Below are 18035 nucleotides of genomic sequence, written 5' to 3' on the forward strand. Positions count from 1 at the left end.
GCAGCAGGTTCATGCACACGGGGTCAGAGAGCAGGAATGGGGGTCCCCAGACAGAGCCCCCCAGCCTCCCTCTCCCCAGTGATGCTCAGTGTGGTGCTGTGGATGGGCAGGGGAGTTAGGGGAGCTCTTGGGGGACAATTTAAAGGCTGTGTGGCTCACCCCACCCTACCAGTCCCTCTCCTCCTTGCTCATCCAGGGGACAGGACGAGGCTCCTCCAGCTCCCACCTGCAGGGGTGAACCACATCTGAGCCAGGAATGTGTCTGGATCCCACTTCAGAGCCAAAATCCAGAGAGCTCAGCGAGGGACAGTGGGGACATGCATGGAGACTGTGCCCTTCACAGAACCCCCAAACCCTCCCTGCACACCTCGAGATTTGAGTGATTCCCCCGGGAGAGCCAAGTGACTCCTCTGGGTGGCTTCCAGAAGCACCCAAGGCTCTCAGTGGACACTCATGGAGACCCTTCCCTTCACAGAACCCCCAAACCCCCACTGGTGAGAGCTGAGTGATTCCCCCTGGAGAACCAAGTGACTCCTCCAGGTGTCTTCCAGCAGCCCCCTAGGCTTTCAGTGGACCCCCATGGCGACCCTGCCCTTCACAGAACCCCCAAAACCTTCCTGCACACCCCAAGATCCGAGCGACTCCCCCAGGAGAACCAAAATAATCATTCCTCTGGGTGCCTTCCAGCAGCAGCCATCCACACGGAGACCATGCCCTTCTCAGAACCCCCAATCCCTCCCTGCACACCCCAAGAGCCGAGCAATCCCCGCAAGAGAACCCAGTGACTCCTCTGGGTGGCTTCCAGAAGCACCCAAAGCTCTCAGTGGACCCACATGGAGACCATGCCCTTCACAGAAGCTCCAAACCCTCCCTGCACACCCCGAGAGCTCAGTGATTCCCTGGGAGAACCAAAATCATCCCTCTGGGTGCCTTCCAGCAGCCTCCAAGGCTCTCAGTGCTCGCAGCCTGGAGACCCCTGCCATGTCCCAGGTCACACCCAGCATGACCAGCACTGTCCTGGTGTCACACACAGCACCATTCCGGGTCACACACAACACTGTCCCAGTGTCACACACAGCACCATCCCAGTGTCACGCAGAGCACGGCCAGCACTGTCCCAGGTCACACACAACACGGCCAGCACCATCCTGGGGTCACACACAGCACCATTCTGGTCACACACAGCACTGTCCCCGGTCACACAGAGCACGGCCAGCACCGTCCGGGGTCACACACAGCACTGTCCCCGGTCACATAAAGCACAGTCAGCACTGTCCCCGGTCACACAGCACAGCCAGCACCGTCCCCGGTCACACAAAGCACAGCCAGCACCGTCCCGGGTCACACAGCACAGCCAGCACTGTCCCCGGTCACACAGCACATCCAGCACCATCCTGGGGTCACACACAGCACCATTCTGGTCACACAGAGCACTGTCCCCGGTCACACAGAGCACAGCCAGCACTGTCCCCGGTCACACAGCACAGCCAGCACCGTCCCGGTGTCACACACAGCACAGCCAGCACCGTCCCGGTGTCACACACAGCACTGTCCCGGTGTCACACACAGCACAGCCAGCACCGTCCCGGTGTCACACACAGCACGGCCAGCACCGTCCCCGGTCACACACAGCACAGCCAGCACCGTCCCGGTGTCACACACAGCACGGCCAGCACCGTCCCGGTGTCACACACAGCACAGCCAGCACCGTCCCGGTGTCACACACAGCACGGCCAGCACCGTCTCGGGCCTTTATTCGGCTCCCAGGCGCAGCCCCCGCCGCCGCAGGTCCGCCCTGGCCGCCCTGATGTGCTCCTGCAGCTCGGCCGCCGCCTCCTCGCAGTCATTGAAGGTGGCCAGGCGGTAGCCCACGGTGGCCAGCGAGTAGCAGCCGAAGGCCACGAGCAGGTAGACGGGCAGCGGCAGCAGCGCCTGGCGGAGCGGGCCCGGCGGCTGCAGCCCCGGCGGGGCCAGAGCCAGCGCGGCCCAGGCCGAGCCCAGCAGGGCCAGTCCGCAGAGCCACTGGGCCAGCTTGGTCATGGCGGCCTGAGGGGAGAGGAGAGTGGGAGAGGCGTGAGAGGAACAGGGGAGAAAACGGGAGAGCGGCAGAGAAGAAGAACCGGGAGAGACGGAGCGCCCCGCACCGGCCCCAGTCTCACCCGGGGCCTCCTGACCGGAGCGCGGCCCCAATTCCCCTTGGGCCTCCACGCGCCGGACCGAGCCCTCCCCAAAGAACCAGACCCAGAACCCGAACCGGGACCCGGGCCCTGCCCCACCCCCACCTGGCTCGGTCCCGCTCCCGGTGCCGGTCCCTCTCCCCGCCCGGCGCAGCGATGACGTCACGGCAGCGCCCCGCACGCGAAGGCTGCCGGGAGTTGTAGTTCGGCGGAGCGGCTCCAGAGCGCGCCCCCTGCTGGCGGGGCGCGGCAGCACCGGGAACCCTCCGGGAACCCTCCGGGAGCCCCGCTCCGGCCCCGCTCCCGGTGCCGCAGGAAGCGCCGGGCTTTGTGGGCCGCCGCCGCGGCCGCAGGAAGCATCTGGTTTCCTGCACGTCCGGCCGGAGGGGTGCCAGGGAGCCGGCGTGGGAGCGAGTCCCGCCCGCCCTCCCACGGCTGCGGGAACCGCGCCGTTCCCACCCCCCTCCCTCCCCAACCCCGGTGCCCCCCCCGGGGTCGTGCGGAGGGCACAGACGGGTCTGTGATGCCCTGCCAAGGGCACCAGCCTGTGCCAGCACAGCTGGGGCTGGACCCCCACAGCCCCCTGCCCACTCCAGTCTGCTCCAATCCCGGCTCCACTCCTTGCAGATCTGGGCACACAAGGTGCCAGCAGCAAATCTGCCACCCTTGGCCACCCCTGGGCACCCCAGAACCTACCCCAGGCTCCAGGGCCACTTCCAGCCACGCTGGCACACAGCAGGGCTGGCAGCTGGCACAGGGGACAAGCAGCTACAAAGAAATGGCTTTATTGGGCAGGGAGGGGTCCTGGATCGGCCACAGGGAGGGGGCTGCCCCAGGAAGGGGCAGCAGGACATCAATTTCTCTTCCTGCCCTTGCCAACAGCCTTGGCAGGAGGAGCGACGGGCGCTGTGGACTGGTAGAGAGTGGAGGAGATCTTGTTGATGTAGTAGAGACCCACCATGGAGAAGATGAGGCTACAGGGGCACAAGGGAAGAGGCTGCTCAGCTGCTGGGGGCAGCAACATGCCAACACCTTTCTCCTGGGTCCCATCCCCCTGCCCTTCCTAAACCATTTTCCCCTGGATCCCACTCTTCTGCCTTTCCCAAACACTTTCCGCTCGGATCCCATTCTCCTGCCCTTTCTAAACCAACATTTTCCCCTTGGATCCCACTCCCCTGCCCTTCCTGAACCAATCTCCCCCTGGATCCCACTCTCCTGCCCTTCTTAAACCAAACACCTTCGCTTGGATCCCACTCTCCTGCCCTTCATAAACCAGTAATTTCCCCCTGCCCTTCCTGAACCAATTTCCCCTTGGATCCCTCTCTCCTGCCCTTTCTAAACCATAAATTTCCATTGGATCCTACTCTCTTGCCCTTCCTAAACCAACAAACCAACAACTTCCCCCTGGATCCCACTCTCCTGCCCTTCCTGAACCAATTTCTCCTTGGTTCCCATTCTCCTGCCCTTCCTAAACCAACAATTTCTGTTGGATCCCACTCTCCTGTCCTTCCCAAACACCCTCCCTCGAATCCCATTCTCCTGCCTTTCCTAAAACAGCTACTTCCCCCTGGATCCCATTCTCCTGCCTTTCCTAAAACAGCAATTTCCCCCTGGATCCCATTCTCCTGCCTTTCCTAAAACAGCAATTTCCCCCTGGATCCCATTCTCCTGCCTTTCCTAAACCAACACTTTCCACTTGGATCCCACTCCCGCTCCTCCAAAACCAACAAATTCCATTGGATCCCACTCTCCTGCCTTTCTTAAATTCCATTGGATCCTACTCCCTTGCCCTTCCTGAAACAACAATTTCCCCTTGCATCCCACTCTCCTGCCCTTCCCACCAGCTCTCTGATGCTCCCTGCCCAGCCTCCTGCCCCGCTCCCAGTGTCCCCCGTGCGCCCTCTGTGTCCCCTCGGTCCCTCCCACCCCGCCGAGGACACCTCAGGACGTACCAGGTGGTCACACAGACCCTGTGGATGAGGCCAGAGGCGAACAGGGCCAGCAGGAGGCAGGTGAGGACTGTGGAGAAGCAGGAGACCCACGGTGCTGCAGGGCTGCCCCCAGTGATGGGGGAACAGCAGAATTTCCCCCAGACCCAGGAGAAGCTCCAGGGCAGGGCTGGGACCGTCCAGTGCCACTGCTGGAGCACCCCCAGCCCTTCGGTCACCCCCACTTCCCCCCTGGGCTCCCCCAACACGCACTCTCAGGGAATATCTTGGCCTGGAAGCCCTTCCCGAAGATGAGGTTCTCCAGGTTGTTGAAGGCCTGGGTGTGGAGTTAAGGCAAACAACGGGATCCTGCTGCCCCCCATTTCCCATCCTGCCGGCCCTCTGCAGGGAAGGGAGCTCTGGAGGGTGTCAGGGACAGTTTGGGGGTGCCATGGGGGCCATGGGGTGGTGTAATGGGGCACCAGGGACAGTTTGGGGGTGCCATGGGGGCCATGGGGTGGTATAATGGGGCACCAGGGACAGTTTGGGGGTGCCATGGGGGCCATGGGGTGGTATAATGGGGCACCAGGGACAGTTTGGGGGTGCCATGGGGGCCATGGGGTGGTGTAATGGGGCACCAGGGACAGTTTGGGGGTGGGATGCAGTGAGGGCCATAGGGGTGAAATGGGGAGGACAACAGGCCCAGTTTGGGGCTGCAATGGGGAGAGCATCAAGGCCAGTTTGGGGGTGCAGTGGGGGCCATAAAGGATGCAATGGGGGGAGGGCATCAGGCTCAGTTTGGGGGTGCAGTGAGGGCCATAGGGGGTGTAATGGGGAGGGCATCAAGGCCAGTTTGGGGGTGCAGTGGGGAGGTGCAATAGGGAGGGCACCAGGGCCAGTTTGGGGGTGCAATGGGTGCCAAAGGGGGTGCAATGGGGGGGAGGGCATCAAGGCCAGTTTGGGGGTGCAGTGAGGGCCATAGGGGTGCAGTGGGGAGGGCATCAAGGCCAGTTTGGGGTGCAGTGGAGCCCATAGGGGTGCAGTGGGGAGGGCATCAGGCCCAGTGTGGGGGTGCAGTGAGGGCCAAAGGGGTGAAATGGGGAGGGGACCAAGGCCAGTTTGGGGGTGCAGTGGGGAGGGTACCAATACCAGTTTGGGGGTGCAGTGAGGGCCATAGGGGTGCAGTGGGGAGGGCATCAAGGCCACTTTGGGGGTGCAGTAGGGAGGGGACCAAGACCAGTTTGGGGGTGCAATGGGGAGATAACACCAAGGCCAGTGTGGGGGTGCAGTGAGGCCTAAAGGGGGTGCAATGGGGAGGACACAGGCACCAGTTTGGGGGTGCAACCAGGCCCAGTTTGGGGGTGTAATGGGGAGGGCATCAGGCCGTTTGGGGGTGCAGTGAGGGCCATAGGGGTGCAATAGGGGGCACTGGGCCCAGTTTGGGGGTGCAGTGAGGGCCAGTTTGGGGGTGTAATGGGGAGGGCACCAGTGCCAGTTATGGGGTGCAATGGGGGGCCAAAGAGGTGCAACGAGGGGAGAGTGTCAGGCCCAGTTTGGGGGTGCAGAGAGGGCCATGGGGTGCAATGGGGAGGGCACCAGGTGCAGTTTGGGGGTGCAATGGGTGGATGGGATGGGTTGCAATGGGGAGGGCCCCAAGGCCAGTTTGGGGGTGCAATGGGGAGGGCAGTAGGGGGGTGCTATGGGGGCTGCCTCCCACCACCCCTGTGCTCCCGTTGCCAGCCCCCCGCCCCCTGCAGCCCCTCCGGTGTCCCCGGGATGCCGTGAGGGAGCAGACGAAGAGCGCCGAGCCCAGCAGCCCGCCCTGGATGGTGAGCCACTCGGTGGAGGCCAGCTGCCGGCTGTACATCTGCATCCCTGCGAACAGCAGCAGCGACAGCAGCGACGACAGCGCCAGCGACGTGCCCGTGCCTACGGCTGCGCCCCGGGGCCGCCTCAGCACCGGGACTGGCACCGGCACCGGGGCCACGCTGTGCCCCCCTTCCCTCAGCACAGCTGCCCCGCAGATCCTGTTAACCCCGTTATCCCTGTGCCCCCAATACCCTCCTGTGCCATCACATCTCCATTCCCTGTCCCCGGTACCCCCCGTTCCCGTTAACCCCATTATACCCGTGCCCCCAACACCCTCCTGCCCTGCCACACCTCCATTCCCTCTCCCCATTGCCCCCTGCCCCATTAACCCCATTATACCCGTGCCCCCAATATCCCCCTGCCCTGCCACACCTCCATCTCCTGTCCCTATTACCCCCCCACCCCGTTACCCCCGTGTCATCGCACCTCCATCCCCCTCTTCCCGTTTCCCCCTGCCTCGGTACCCCCCGTTCCCGTTAACCCCGTTATCCCTGTGCTCCCAATACCCTCCTGACCCACCACATCTCCATTCCCTCTCCCCATTGCCCCCTGCCCCATTAACCCCAGCTCCCGTTAACCCCATTATCCCCATGCCCCCAACATCCTACTATGCCATCACCCCTTCGTTCCCTGTCCCCGGTACCCCCCGTTCCCGTTAACCCCATTATACCCGTGCCCCCAACACCCTCCTGCCCTGCCACACCTCCATTCCCTGTCCCCATTTCCCCTTGCCTCGTTACCCCCGTTATCCCCGTGCCCCCAGCATTCCCATCATCACCCCAGTCTCCGTGCCCCCCCCCGTTACCCCCCGTGCCCCCCCCGTTACCCATGGTGCCCCCAGCCCGTCCCGGTGCCGCTCCCGGTACCGCCGTTCTGCGCACGCGCACTCCGCCCGCGCGCAGCGGGGACACGGCAGCACCGCCGGGCCGCGCCACTGCGCATGCGCGGGAGGCCCCGCCCCTCCTAGCGCGCTCCCTCGCGGCCGGGAGTGGCGCTGCAAGTCCGCGCCGTCCCGGAGCGCCCTCTGGCGGAGGGGACGGGAACAGCGCGGGGACGGGACCCCCGCACCGAGCACCGGCCCCGGTACCGGCACCGGGAGCACCCCCGGGAACATCCCCTGGAGCACTGCTGGTACCGGTGCCATGCTCATCCTGCCCGTAGCCCGTCCCCTGCGCCGCTGCCCGAGTGTCGCTCCTCGAGGGATGCCCGGGGGTGCGGCGAGAGCATCCCCGCGCGGCTCGCCCCCGCCCCACACCGGTGCCGCCCCTCCGGTGTCTCCACCGCCCTCCGGTGCCGGCGGGGCGGGCGCCGCCGAGCATGCGCGCCGCCGCCCCCCGCGCTCCCCCCGGCTCCGCCGCTCCCTGCAACACACCGGGGCCATCGCGGCCGCCGCTGCTGCCGCCGCCGCCGCAGGCACGGGCGCGGGTAGCGGAGCCATGGCCGAGGGCGAGGACCTGCAGACCTTCACCTCCATCATGGACGCGCTCGTCCGCATCAGCGTGAGCGGCCGCGGTGGCGGCGGGGGGGCGGACAGGGGTCCTCCGGGACCGGGTCGCCGTGGCAACGCGGCGGGGACCGGGGGGGGAGGGCGATGCCCTTGAGGGGTGGGCGGGCAGCGGACCCGCACCCCGACTCACCGCAGCGACCCCCGGGTATCCCCCGGCATCGGGACCCCCCCACACCGAGCCGCGGTCGAGCCGGTGGCACCGGGTGCCGAGAGGGCGGCCCCGATCTTGGTGCCCAGCCCGGTCCTGGCGCTGGTCCCAGGGCTCTGCTGTGGGTCCAGCTCCAGTCCCCATCCCAGCCCCCATCGCCATCCTGGCCCCCATCTCCCTCTCCATCCCAGTTCCAATCCCACACCCATCCCAGTCCCCATCCCCATCCCAGCCCCGGGCCCATCCTGGTGCTGATCCCAGTGCTGGTCCTCATCCCCATCCCAGCCATCATCCCCATTCCAGCCCCGGGCCCATCCTGGTGCTGATCACAGTGGTGGCCCCCCTCCCCATTGCACTGCCAGTCCTGATACTGGTCTGATCCTGGGCCCAGTCCCAGTCCCATCCTCACACCAGGCCTGGGCCCCATCCAGGCTCTGATCGCAGTGCTGGTGCTGATTCTGCCATGCTGCTGCCCCCAGGCCTGATCCTGGCCATGATGCTGCTCCTGGTGGCAGTGCTGGCCCCAGTCCTGGTCCTGCTGTGGCCCCAGTTCCCATCCCCAGTCCAGCCCTTGGCTTCATCCTGCTGCTGGCCCTGACTTCCAGGCCTGATCCTGGCCATGATGCTGGTCCCAGCCTTTGCTCCTATCCCAGTGCTGCTCCTGACACTGGCCCTGCTCCTGGCTGTGGTTCCAGTGCTGGCCCTGATCTTGGCCCTGATGCTGATCCCAGCTCCATTCCTCATCTCAGTGGCAGCCCTGATCCTCATCCTGCTGCTGCTCCTGGTGTTTGTCCTCATCCCGTCCCTGGTGCTGGTCCCAGGCCCCATCATTGGCCTGATGGTGGTCCCTGTCCTTGTCTCCATCCCATCCTGGGTCCCAGTACTGCTCCTGATCCTGCTCCTGATGCTGATCCTGGCCCAGGTGCTGGTCCTGGCCCTGGCCCTAGTGCTGGTCCCAGGCCCTGATTCTGATATCAGCCCTGATGTCCTGATGGCCTTGATGTCCCTGTGGTCCTGACCCTGATCCTGGCCCTGGTTCTGGTCCTGGCCTTAGAGCTGTTCCCAGGTCCTGATCCCAGTCATGGTGCTAATCTCAGTTCTGGTGCTGATCCTGGTCCTGATGCTGATCCTGGTCCTGGTGCTGGTCTCAGGCCTGCTGCTCATCCTGGTCTTGGTCCTGGCCCTGATCCTGGCCCTGATGCTGATCTCAGCCCTGATTCTGGTCCTGGTTCTGGCCTTGATGCTGGCCCTGCTCCTGGCCCTGGTGCTGGTCTCAGCCCTGGCCCAGATCCTGGCCCTGGTGCTGGTCCTGGCCCTAGAGCTGTTCCCAGGTCCTGATCCCAGTCATGGTGCTAATCTCAGTCCTGGTGCTGATCCTGGTCCTGGTGCTGGTCCTGGCCCTCTTGATGATCTCAGCCCTGATGCTGACCCTGACCCTGGCCTTGGTGCTGGTCCTGGCCCTGATCCTGGTCCTGGCCCTGATCCTAGCCCTGGTCCTAGTCCTGGCCCTGGTGCTGATCTCAGCCCCAGTGCTGATACTGATCTCAGCCCTGATTCTGGTCCTGGTTCTGGTCCTAGCCCAGATCCTGACCCTGGTGCTGATTTCAGACCTGATGCTGGCCCTGCTCCTGGCCCTGGTGCTGGTCCTGGCCCAGATCCTGGCCCTGGTGCCGGTCCCATCTGGTCCAGCCCCGCTGTGTCCCCAGCGGGTGACGCTCCCGCTCTCTCCGCAGACCAGCATGAAGAACATGGAGCGGGAGCTGGTGTGCCCGGTGTGCAAGGAGATGTACAAGCAGCCGCTGGCCCTGCCCTGTACCCACAACGTGTGCCACGTGTGTGCCAGCGAGGTGCTGCTGCAGCACGGGCACCTGTACTGCGACCCCACCTCCGAGCCCACCTCGCCCGCCGCCACCCCCTCCACCCGCAGCCCCCGCCTGGGCCGCAGGGCTGTCCCCAAACCCGACCGGCTGGACCGCCTGCTCAAGTCAGGTGGGGCTGGAGGGACAACGAGGGGACGGGGATGGCTGGAGACAGCAAGGGTGGCTGAGGGGATGGGGACAGGGAGGGGTTTGGGACAGCCTGAGGGGATGGGGGCAGCTGGAGGGGACAGGGGTGGCTGGAGAGGTTTGGGACAGCCAGAGGGGATGGGGACAGGGATGGCTGGAGAGGATAGGGACAGGATGGAGAGGATGGGGACAGGATGGGGACAGGCTGGAGAGGATGGGAACAGAGATGGCTGGAGAGGACAGGGGTGGCTGGAGAGCATGAGGACAGGGATGGCTGGAGGGATTTGGGATGGCCAGAGGGGTCAGGACAGGGGTGGCTGGAGAGGTTTGGGATAGCAAGAGGGGATGGGGACAGCTGGAGGGGACAGGGATGGCTGGAGAGGAAAGGGGTGGCTGGAGAGGTTTGGGATAGCCAGAGAGAATGGGGACAGAGATGGCTGGAGGAGAGGGGGATGGCTGGAGGGGACAGGGATGGCTATAGACGGTGGGGGTGGCTGAGGGGATGGGGACAGGAATGGCTGGAGAGGTTTGAGACAGCTGGAGGGGATGGGGACAGGGATGGCTGGAGAGGATAGGGACAGGATGGAGAGGATGGGGACAGGATGGGGACAGGCTGGAGAGGATGGGAACAGGGATGGCTGGAGGGGTTTGGGACAGCTGGAGGGGATGGGGACAGCTGGAGTGGACAGAGATGGTTGGAGAGGACAGGGGTGGCTGGAGAGGTTGAGGACAGGGATGGCTGGAGGAGAGGGGGATGGCTGGAGGGGACAGAGATGGCTGGAGAGGATAGGGACAGGGATGGCTGGAGGGGTTTGGGATAGCCAGAGGTGATGGGGACATCTGGAGGGGACAGAGATGGCTGGAGGGGACAGGGATGGATGGTTGGAGGAGATGGGGACAGCAGAGGAGACAGAAATGGCTGGAGAGGACAGGGATGGTTGAGGGGATGGGGACAGGGATGGCTGGAGGGGTTTGGGACAGCTAGAGGAGAGGGGGATGGCTGGAGGAGAAGGGGATGGCTGGAAGGGACAGGGATGACTGGAGAGGATGAGGGCAGGGATGGCTGGAGAGACAGGGATGGCTGGAGGGAACAGGGATGGATGGAGGGGAAGGGAATGGCTGGAGGGGATGGCAGAAGGAATAGGAACAGCAGAGGGGGTGAGCATGGCTGGAAAGGACGGGGACAGGGATGGCTGGAGGGGTTGGGAGCAGGGACAACAGGAAGGGACAGAGGTGAGGATGGGTCTCTTTGCCCTGCTAACTCCATCCCCGCCTCCCTCCCACAGGCTTTGGCACCTACCCGGGGCGCAAGCGGGGCGCCGTGCACCCGCAGACCGTCAGCTTCCCGTGCCCCGCCTGCCAGCGGGACGTGGACCTGGGCGAGCGGGGCCTGGGCAGCCTCTTCCGCAACCTGACCCTGGAGCGCGTGGTGGAGCGCTACCGGCAGACCATCAACATCAGCGCCGCCATCATGTGCCAGTTCTGCAAGCCCCCGCAGCTGGAGGCCACCAAGGGCTGCACGGAGTGCAAGTCCAGCTTCTGCAATGAGTGCTTCAAGCTCTACCACCCCTGGGGCACGCAGAAAGCCCAGCACGAGCCCACGCCCCCCACCCTCACCTTCCGCCCCAAGGTGGGTCATCCTGCCCGCCTTAATCCTCCTGATTAAGGCTGAGGGGGTTGGGATTGTTCAGCCTGGAGAGGAGAAGGTTTGGGGTTACCAAATTGTGGCCTTCTGGTGTTTGAAGGGAGCTTTTGAAAGGATGGAGCAAGACTGTTTACAAAAGCCTGGAGTGACAGGATAAAGAGCAATGGGTTCAGATTGAAAGGGAGTAAGTTTAGGTTAGAAATTAGAAAAAAATTCTTGTAGTGAGGGTGGTGTGGTTCTGGGACACGGTGCCCTGGAAGTGTTCAAGGCCAAGGTGGGGCTCTGAGCAATGGGGTCTGGTTGAGGATGTCCCTGCTCATGTCAGGCAGGTTAGAACAAGATGATCTTCCAGGTGCCCTTCCAACCCCGACCATTCTGTGATGCTGAGATCTGGGGTGCAGGGGTGGGACTCTCGGGGGTGGAGGGAGGTGCAGAGCCCCGCTGAGCCCTGCTGTGCTCGTGCAGGGCCTGATGTGCCCGGAGCACAAGGAGGAGGTGACTCACTACTGCAAGACCTGCCAGCGGCTGGTGTGCCAGCTCTGCCGCGTGCGCCGCACCCACACCAGCCACAAGATCACCCCGGTGCTCAGCGCCTACCAGGCCCTCAGGGTAAGGGCTCCTGGGGCCAGGCTGGGGCTCTGTGGGGAATTGGGGGCACCACAGAGCCCCAGTGCAGAGGGGGGGTGTGGGGCGGGGGCTGCTGGCACCACATCTCATCACCTTCCTGCAGGAGAAGCTGACAAAGAGCCTCGCCTACATCCTGAGCAGCCAGGACACGGTGCAGACCCAGATTGCTGAGCTGGAGGAGACAGTGAAACACACAGAGGTAAGGGCAGAGGGTGCCCGTCTGTCCCTGAGTTGTCCCTAGGCAGGGGTGGCATAGCCAGCCCAGTCCCCTCTGATCCCAGGAGGTGCCGCACGCTGACCCTGCCATGCCTGTGCCCGGCAGGTGAACGGCTCACAGGCCAAGGAAGAGGTGTCCCAGCTGATCCAGGGGCTCTGTGCCATGCTGGAGGAGAAGCGGGCCACGCTGCTGCAGGCCATCGAGGAGTGCCAGCAGGAGCGGCTGGCCAGCCTGCACGGCCAGATCCGGGAGCACCAGGCCATGCTGGAGAACTCGGGCATGGTGGGCTATGCCCAGGAGGTGCTGAAGGAGACTGACCACCCCTGCTTTGTCCAGGCTGCCAAGCAGCTGCACAACAGGTACTGGGCTGTGGGCATGGAGCTGCCAGGGAGCATTGGGACTCTCTGGTGCCCGCGGTGCCACCCTGACATCGCCGCTCTCCTGTGCTGCAGGATCCTCAGGGCCACCGATTCGCTGCAGAGCTTCCGTCCTGCAGCCAACGCCTCCTTCAGCCACTTCCAGCTGGATGTCAGCAGGGAGCTGAAGCTGCTCACTGACCTGGCCTTCATCCGAGGTAAAGGCACCGGGACCCGGGCACCGGCTGTGCCCCGTGCCCAGGCACAGCCCCTGCGGGCAGAGCGGGTCCCTGCCCGCCTCGGAGCTGCAGCTCAGCCACGGCTGCTCGCGGATCTGCCGGTGCCCCCTCCCCGTCAGGGACAGCCCCCGCCCCAGCAGCCCCCAGAGATACCCCTGCCCTGCCCTGTGCCAGGGCGCCGGGGCCAGGGGCAGGCAGGCAGGGCCGTGGTGCCAGGTGAGGGCAGCAGCAGTGCCGCGGGGTGAGTACGGAGCTGCCCCCGCTGCCGGGCAGGCGCTTCCCGCAGGGCAGGAGCCGCGTGGCCCTGCCAGACCCGCTGGCGACACGTTTCAGACCTGCTTCTACCTCTCTTTGTTTATAGGCTGCGGCCGCTGCCGAGGCGTCACCGAAGTAACTGAGGCAAGTCACACCCCTGCCCCAGAGCCGCCCCGCTCTCTCTTCCCATCCCTCCATCCCTCCATCCTGCTCCCGTCCCTGGCCCCGCTCCGCCGCCATCCTCCATCCCCTCCATCCCCGTCCTGCCCGCCGGCGCTGGCAGCCGGTGGCTCTGCCTCCTCCATCTGCCGCCCTCCTCCTGCCCTCCCGCCCCCTCTCGCCACATTTCCATCCCCATCCTCACCCCATTTCCATCCCCCTCGTGCCCCATTTCTGTCCCGCTTCTTGCTCCATTTCCATCCCCTTCCTTGCCCCATTTCTGCCCTCTCTCACCCCATTTCCATCCCCTTCCTTGCCCCATTTCTGCCCTCTCTCACCCCATTTCCATCCTTTCTCACCCCATTTCTGTCCCAATCCTTGCTCCATTTCCATTCCATTCCATTCCTTTTCCCATTTCTGCACTCTCTCTCCCCATTTCCATCCCCTTTTGTCCTGTTTCCATTTTCTTCCTCGCCCCATTTCTGTCTCCTCTCGCCCTGTTTCCATCCCCTTCCTCGCTCCATTTCTGTTCAACTGTCACCCCACTTCTGTCCACATGCTCACCTCACTTCTGTCCCATTCATAATCCAATTTTCTGCTCCCTCCTCATCCCATTTCCACTCTCCCTTGCCCCATTTCAACCCCATCCTTGCCGTTTCCACTTTCTTCTCATCCTGTTTCCATTCCCCCACTCTCAATTTCCATCCCAGTCTCACCCCATTTCCATCCTCTTCCACACTCCATTTTCATCCTCTCCTTGCCCCATTTCCACCCCTCTCCTTCTTCAATTTTCTTCCCCCTCTTGTCCCATTTCCATTCCCTTTCTTGCCTCATATTTGTCTCCCCTTCACCCCATTTATGTCCAGATTCCTCTACCATTTATTTTCCCATCTGCCCCCTATTTCTCTCCCACTTTCACCCCATTTCCCTTCTCTTCCTCGTTCTATTTCCACCCCTCTCCTTATCCCATTTCTTTCCCCCCTCGCCCCATTCCCATCTGCCTCTTCACCCCAATTCCATCCTGCTCACCCCATTTCTTTCCCTTTCTGCATCCCATTCCCACCTTGTCCTTGCCCCATTGTTACCCCCATTTCAATTCTCCTTCTCTCTTTATTTCCATCTTACTCTCACCCCATTTCTGTCCTCTTCCTCTCCCATTTCCATCCCTCTCCTTGCCCCATTTCTACCTCCCTCCTCATCCTGTTTCCTTTCTCTTCCTTGCCCCATTCCCACCCTTTCCTTACCCCTCTCCCACCTGCCACCCTTCATCTCCCCTCCCCTCCCTGCCTCTGTTCCTGCCAGTACCTTCTACCACCCTCCATCCCCATCTCCTCCTCCTCCTCTTCCTCTTCCTCTCCTGCTGCCTCCACTCTCTCTCTTTCTCTCTCTCTCTCCTCCCTCCTGACTTGCACTCGGCCTGTCTGGTCCCTGGAGCCCCACAGCAGCAGCTCCTCTGTCTCCCCGACTCTCGCTCTCCTCCGGTGCCGACACACGGTCCTCCGCAGTCAGACCCCTTTAGACTCCGCTGGTTGTGCGTCCGTCCGTCCGTCCGTCCGTCCGGAATCCCGGAATGCCCCCTCCCTGCGTCCGGCCGCCTCCCTGCCCGCGGGGTGGGGGATGCTGCCTGACGCCCGCTGCCGCCTCTCCCCGCAGCGCCCGAGGCCCCCGTCATCGACACGCAGCGCACCTACACCTACGACCAGATCTTCCTGTGCTGGCGGCTGCCGCAGCACTCGCCGCCCGCCTGGCACTACACCGTGGAGTTCCGCAAGACCGACGCCAAGGCCAAGGGGCTGAAGCTGTGGCAGCGGCGGGAGGAGGTCAGGGGCACCTGCGCCCTCGTCGAGTACCTGGACACCGACAGCGTCTACGTGCTCCGGGTGAAGGGCTACAACAAGGCAGGTTTTGGGGACTACAGCGAGGACATCTACCTGCACACGCCGCCCGCCCCAGGTGAGAGGGGATGGGATCACGTCGGGGTCACCAATAGTTACCAAAGGGGTATTGCCTGCCCAGAGGGGAGAGGATCACGTCGGGGTCACCAATTGTCACCGCTCCAGGTGAGAGGGGGGTGGGATCACGTCGGGGTCACCTATTGTCACCAAAGGGGTATCGCCCATCCACCCCAGTTGAGAGGGGATGGGATCATGTCAGAGTCACCAATTGTCACCTCAGGGGTATTGCTCGCCCGCCCCAGGTGAGAGGGGATGGGATCACGTTGGGGCCACCAATTGTCACCAAAGGGATATCGCCCGCCCGCCCACCCCAGGTGAGAGGGGATGGGATCATGTTGGGGTCACCAATTGTCACTAAAGGGGTGTTCACCTGCCTGCCACAGGTGAGAGGGGATGGGATCACATCCGGGTCACCAATTGTCACCAAAGGGGTATTGCCTGCCCACCCCAGGTGAGAGGGGATGGGGTCACGTCGGGGTCACCAATTGTCACCAAAGGGGTGTCACCCACCCACCCCAGGTGAGAGGGGATGGGATCACGTCGGGGTCACCAATTGTCACCAAAGGGGTGTCACCCACCCACCCCAGGTGAGAGGGGACGGGATCATGTCAGGGTCACCTTGTCTCGGGGGGGGTCTTGGGGTCAGACAAAGGTGAGACTCCATCATCAGAAGACATGAAAGGCACTTTATTATTAGAAATCTACAGTTCTTATAGAAACAAAGGTAGACCTAAGACCTGGTTGGCCTTTAGGAATCTTCTCTCACCTGTTGGTCAAGAAGGGACAGCCGCTTCTTGTAAACATCTTTGACAAACAGATTGGCTGCTAGGTGCAGAGATTGAGATCATAATTGTTTTAATTCTTTCTCTGAGCTTTCTCACAGCTTCCCAGGAAAATCCTGGGAGAACTACTTCTCTCCCTGTTCAGAGGATATGTGATTACCACACATGGGTGCTTGGATCAACGCAGGGCGCCCCGCTGTGCTGTGCTGCTCACCTTTTTCCTCTCTGCTCCCCACAGTCCTCAACTTCTTCCTGGACAACCGCTGGGGCTTCAACCGGGACCGGCTGGCCATCAGCAAGGACCAGCGCGCGGTGCGCAGCGTGCCCGGCATCCCCATGCTCTTTGCCGCCGAGCGCCTCATGACCAGCTGCCACCTGTCCATCGACCTGGTCATTGGCGACGTGGCCATCACCCAGGGCAAGAGCTACTGGGCCTGCTGCGTGGACCCCAGCTCCTACCTGGTCAAGGTGGGCGTGGGGCTGGAGAGCAAGCTGCAGGAGTGGTTCCAGGTACCGCAGGACGTGGTGAGCCCCAGGTGAGATTGGAGGGTGCAGTTTTGTTCCTACCTCCCCAGCTGGGTGTCAGGGGGCTCCGAGAGGGGACAGCTTTCCACTGGGCTCAGAATAAACACCTTCAGCATTGCTGGGGAGTCCCATGAATGGCCAATCCACCCAGGGGTGCTGCTGGGTGCTAAGGCACCTTCTCAGATGGGTATTGGAGTTGGATCCCCCCACCTGGGTACTCTGCATGGCAGGTGGAGAGGCCACAGGCAGGGCAGGGCCCTCCTGGGTGGGTGCCCATCCCTGGAGGTGTGGAGGGATCTCCTGCCTTTCCCGTGGGAGGACTCACCTGTCCCCCCTCCACAGGTATGACCCTGACAGTGGCCACGACAGCGGGGCAGAGGACACAACGGTGGAGGCGCCTCCTCCCTACGCCTTCCTCACCATCGGCATGGGCAAGATCCTGCTGTCCCACGGCTCGGCCCTCACGTCCCGCGACCCCAACGGCTGCACCGTGCCCCTGCCCCCGCGCATTGGCATCTGCCTGGACTACGAGCAGGGCAAGGTGAGCTTCTACGACGCCGTGTCCTTCCGCGAGCTCTGGGAGTGCGGCGTGGACTGCTCGGGGCCCGTCTGCCCCGCCTTCTGCTTCATCGGAGGCGGGGCCCTGCACCTGCAGGAGCTGGTGGCCAACAAGCAGGAGAGGAAAGTGACCATTGGGAACTTTGCCAAGCTGGACTGAGCCACGCCCGCGGTCCCCACACGCCCCCCGGGCACCCTGCGAGCACCAGGGGGACACAAGTGGCCAGGGAGCAGAGCAGAGCAGAGCAGGGGTGGCCCCGGCCCTGCCGCCACCGGGGACAGGCCAGGTGTTTGTTTTGTGGGATGGGGGGGGATGGGGACAGCTTTGCCGTCCCCTCCTCACCCTGTCTGCCTGCCCCTGGCTCCAACTCAGCCCCAGGCTGCTCTGGGCTGGGGCTGTGGGCAGGGCTGGCAGAGGGTCAGCCCTAGAGAGGGGTCAGGGAGGGGGACGGGGCTGCGCAGGGAGGGGGGTGGAAGGTGACAGTGGGGTGACAGTGCAGGGGAGAGGCCGGGTGCTGGTTGGGGTGGGGGAGGCAGCTGGGGTGGGGGAGAGGGAGGTAGGGGGAGGCTGGGCTGGAACAAAGTGTGAAGATGTTTTGTAAAATGGCTCATTTTCAACGTGGATCATCTGGCTGCAGCCAGGCACAGCCCCTGCGCACAGCCAGCGTGGGGTCCCTCCCGTGGGCTGCCGGGCACCCCGGTGCCTGCCGCCTGCTCTGCCCTGTCCTTGGGGAGCAACGTGCCTGGCCAGCCCTGCACGTGGCCTCAGGGCCACACTTGGCTCCCGTTACACCTCTGGGTGCCCAACCCATGGCCGGGGTGGGCTGGGCCTGCAGGGTCTGGATCTGACCCGCCAGGGAGCCGCAGCACAGCCGTGGGGGCTGTGCCAGCAGTCCCACGCCGGGCTCTGTCCGAGCTGCTGTCATTTCTCCTGGGTTCTGTTACAACAAACGCTGTATTTTCATGGTTTCCTACAATAAACTGCAATGCCAGACTCGTCCAGAGCCTCCCTGGCACAGGGGGAGCATGGGACTGAGCTATCTGTGGGGCTGGAGTGTGCATGGGGGCAGGGTGACAAGGGA

The 18035-nt window shown here is 63.6% G+C and overlaps 3 protein-coding genes across 4 annotated transcripts; 1 reads left to right on the plus strand and 2 right to left on the minus strand.

Annotated features, from left to right (window-relative positions):
- Positions 1-1744: 1744 nt before the first annotated feature.
- On the minus strand, positions 1745-2509 carry DPM3 (dolichyl-phosphate mannosyltransferase subunit 3, regulatory). Its single transcript, XM_058821793.1, has 2 exons — positions 2283-2509; positions 1745-2046 (listed from the first exon to the last, which is right to left on the minus strand). Exon 2 carries the CDS (start codon positions 2038-2040, stop codon positions 1753-1755), a length of 288 nt encoding a protein of 95 aa, XP_058677776.1. The 5' UTR covers positions 2041-2046; positions 2283-2509; the 3' UTR covers positions 1745-1752.
- Positions 2510-2956: 447 nt separating this feature from the next.
- On the minus strand, positions 2957-6857 carry KRTCAP2 (keratinocyte associated protein 2). The gene is made up of 5 exons (XM_058821792.1): positions 6801-6857; positions 5886-6040; positions 4379-4442; positions 4130-4196; positions 2957-3151 (listed from the first exon to the last, which is right to left on the minus strand). The coding sequence occupies exons 1-5, from the start codon at positions 6802-6804 to the stop codon at positions 3031-3033; spliced, it is 411 nt and encodes a 136-aa protein (XP_058677775.1). The 5' UTR covers positions 6805-6857; the 3' UTR covers positions 2957-3030.
- A 553-nt stretch (positions 6858-7410) lies between these two features.
- On the plus strand, positions 7411-17113 carry TRIM46 (tripartite motif containing 46). 2 transcript variants are annotated; one of them, XM_058821772.1, is made up of 10 exons: positions 7411-7531; positions 9319-9618; positions 10922-11265; positions 11746-11889; positions 12011-12106; positions 12230-12483; positions 12577-12698; positions 14787-15086; positions 16109-16406; positions 16738-17113. In XM_058821772.1, exons 1-10 carry the CDS (start codon positions 7411-7413, stop codon positions 17111-17113), a joined length of 2355 nt encoding a protein of 784 aa, XP_058677755.1. The 2 variants fall into 2 exon arrangements, with proteins under 2 accessions (XP_058677755.1, XP_058677756.1); XM_058821773.1 differs by having other exon boundaries at positions 7411-7473; positions 9363-9618.
- Positions 17114-18035: the final 922 nt, after the last annotated feature.

The sequence above is a fragment of the Ammospiza caudacuta genome, chromosome 30 (genome assembly GCF_027887145.1).
Source record: "Ammospiza caudacuta isolate bAmmCau1 chromosome 30, bAmmCau1.pri, whole genome shotgun sequence".
NCBI classification, from domain to species: domain Eukaryota; kingdom Metazoa; phylum Chordata; class Aves; order Passeriformes; family Passerellidae; genus Ammospiza; species Ammospiza caudacuta.

Bases quoted from the DNA above. Each gene is read 5' to 3' on its own strand.
- TRIM46 (XM_058821772.1), top strand. From the start codon at position 7,411: ATGGCCGAGGGCGAGGACCTGCAGACCTTCACCTCCATCATGGACGCG. The intron at 11,266-11,745 runs GTGGGTCATCCT...GTGCTCGTGCAG, and splicing joins CCCTCACCTTCCGCCCCAAG to GGCCTGATGTGCCCGGAGCA. The intron at 12,107-12,229 runs GTAAGGGCAGAG...TGTGCCCGGCAG, and splicing joins AGACAGTGAAACACACAGAG to GTGAACGGCTCACAGGCCAA.
- DPM3 (XM_058821793.1), bottom strand. From the start codon at position 2,040: ATGACCAAGCTGGCCCAGTGGCTCTGCGGACTGGCCCTGCTGGGCTCG.
- KRTCAP2 (XM_058821792.1), bottom strand. The intron at 4,197-4,378 runs GTGCGTGTTGGG...GCTTCTCCACAG, and splicing joins GGCCAAGATATTCCCTGAGA to TCCTCACCTGCCTCCTGCTG. The intron at 3,152-4,129 runs GTACGTCCTGAG...GTGCCCCTGTAG, and splicing joins AGGGTCTGTGTGACCACCTG to CCTCATCTTCTCCATGGTGG.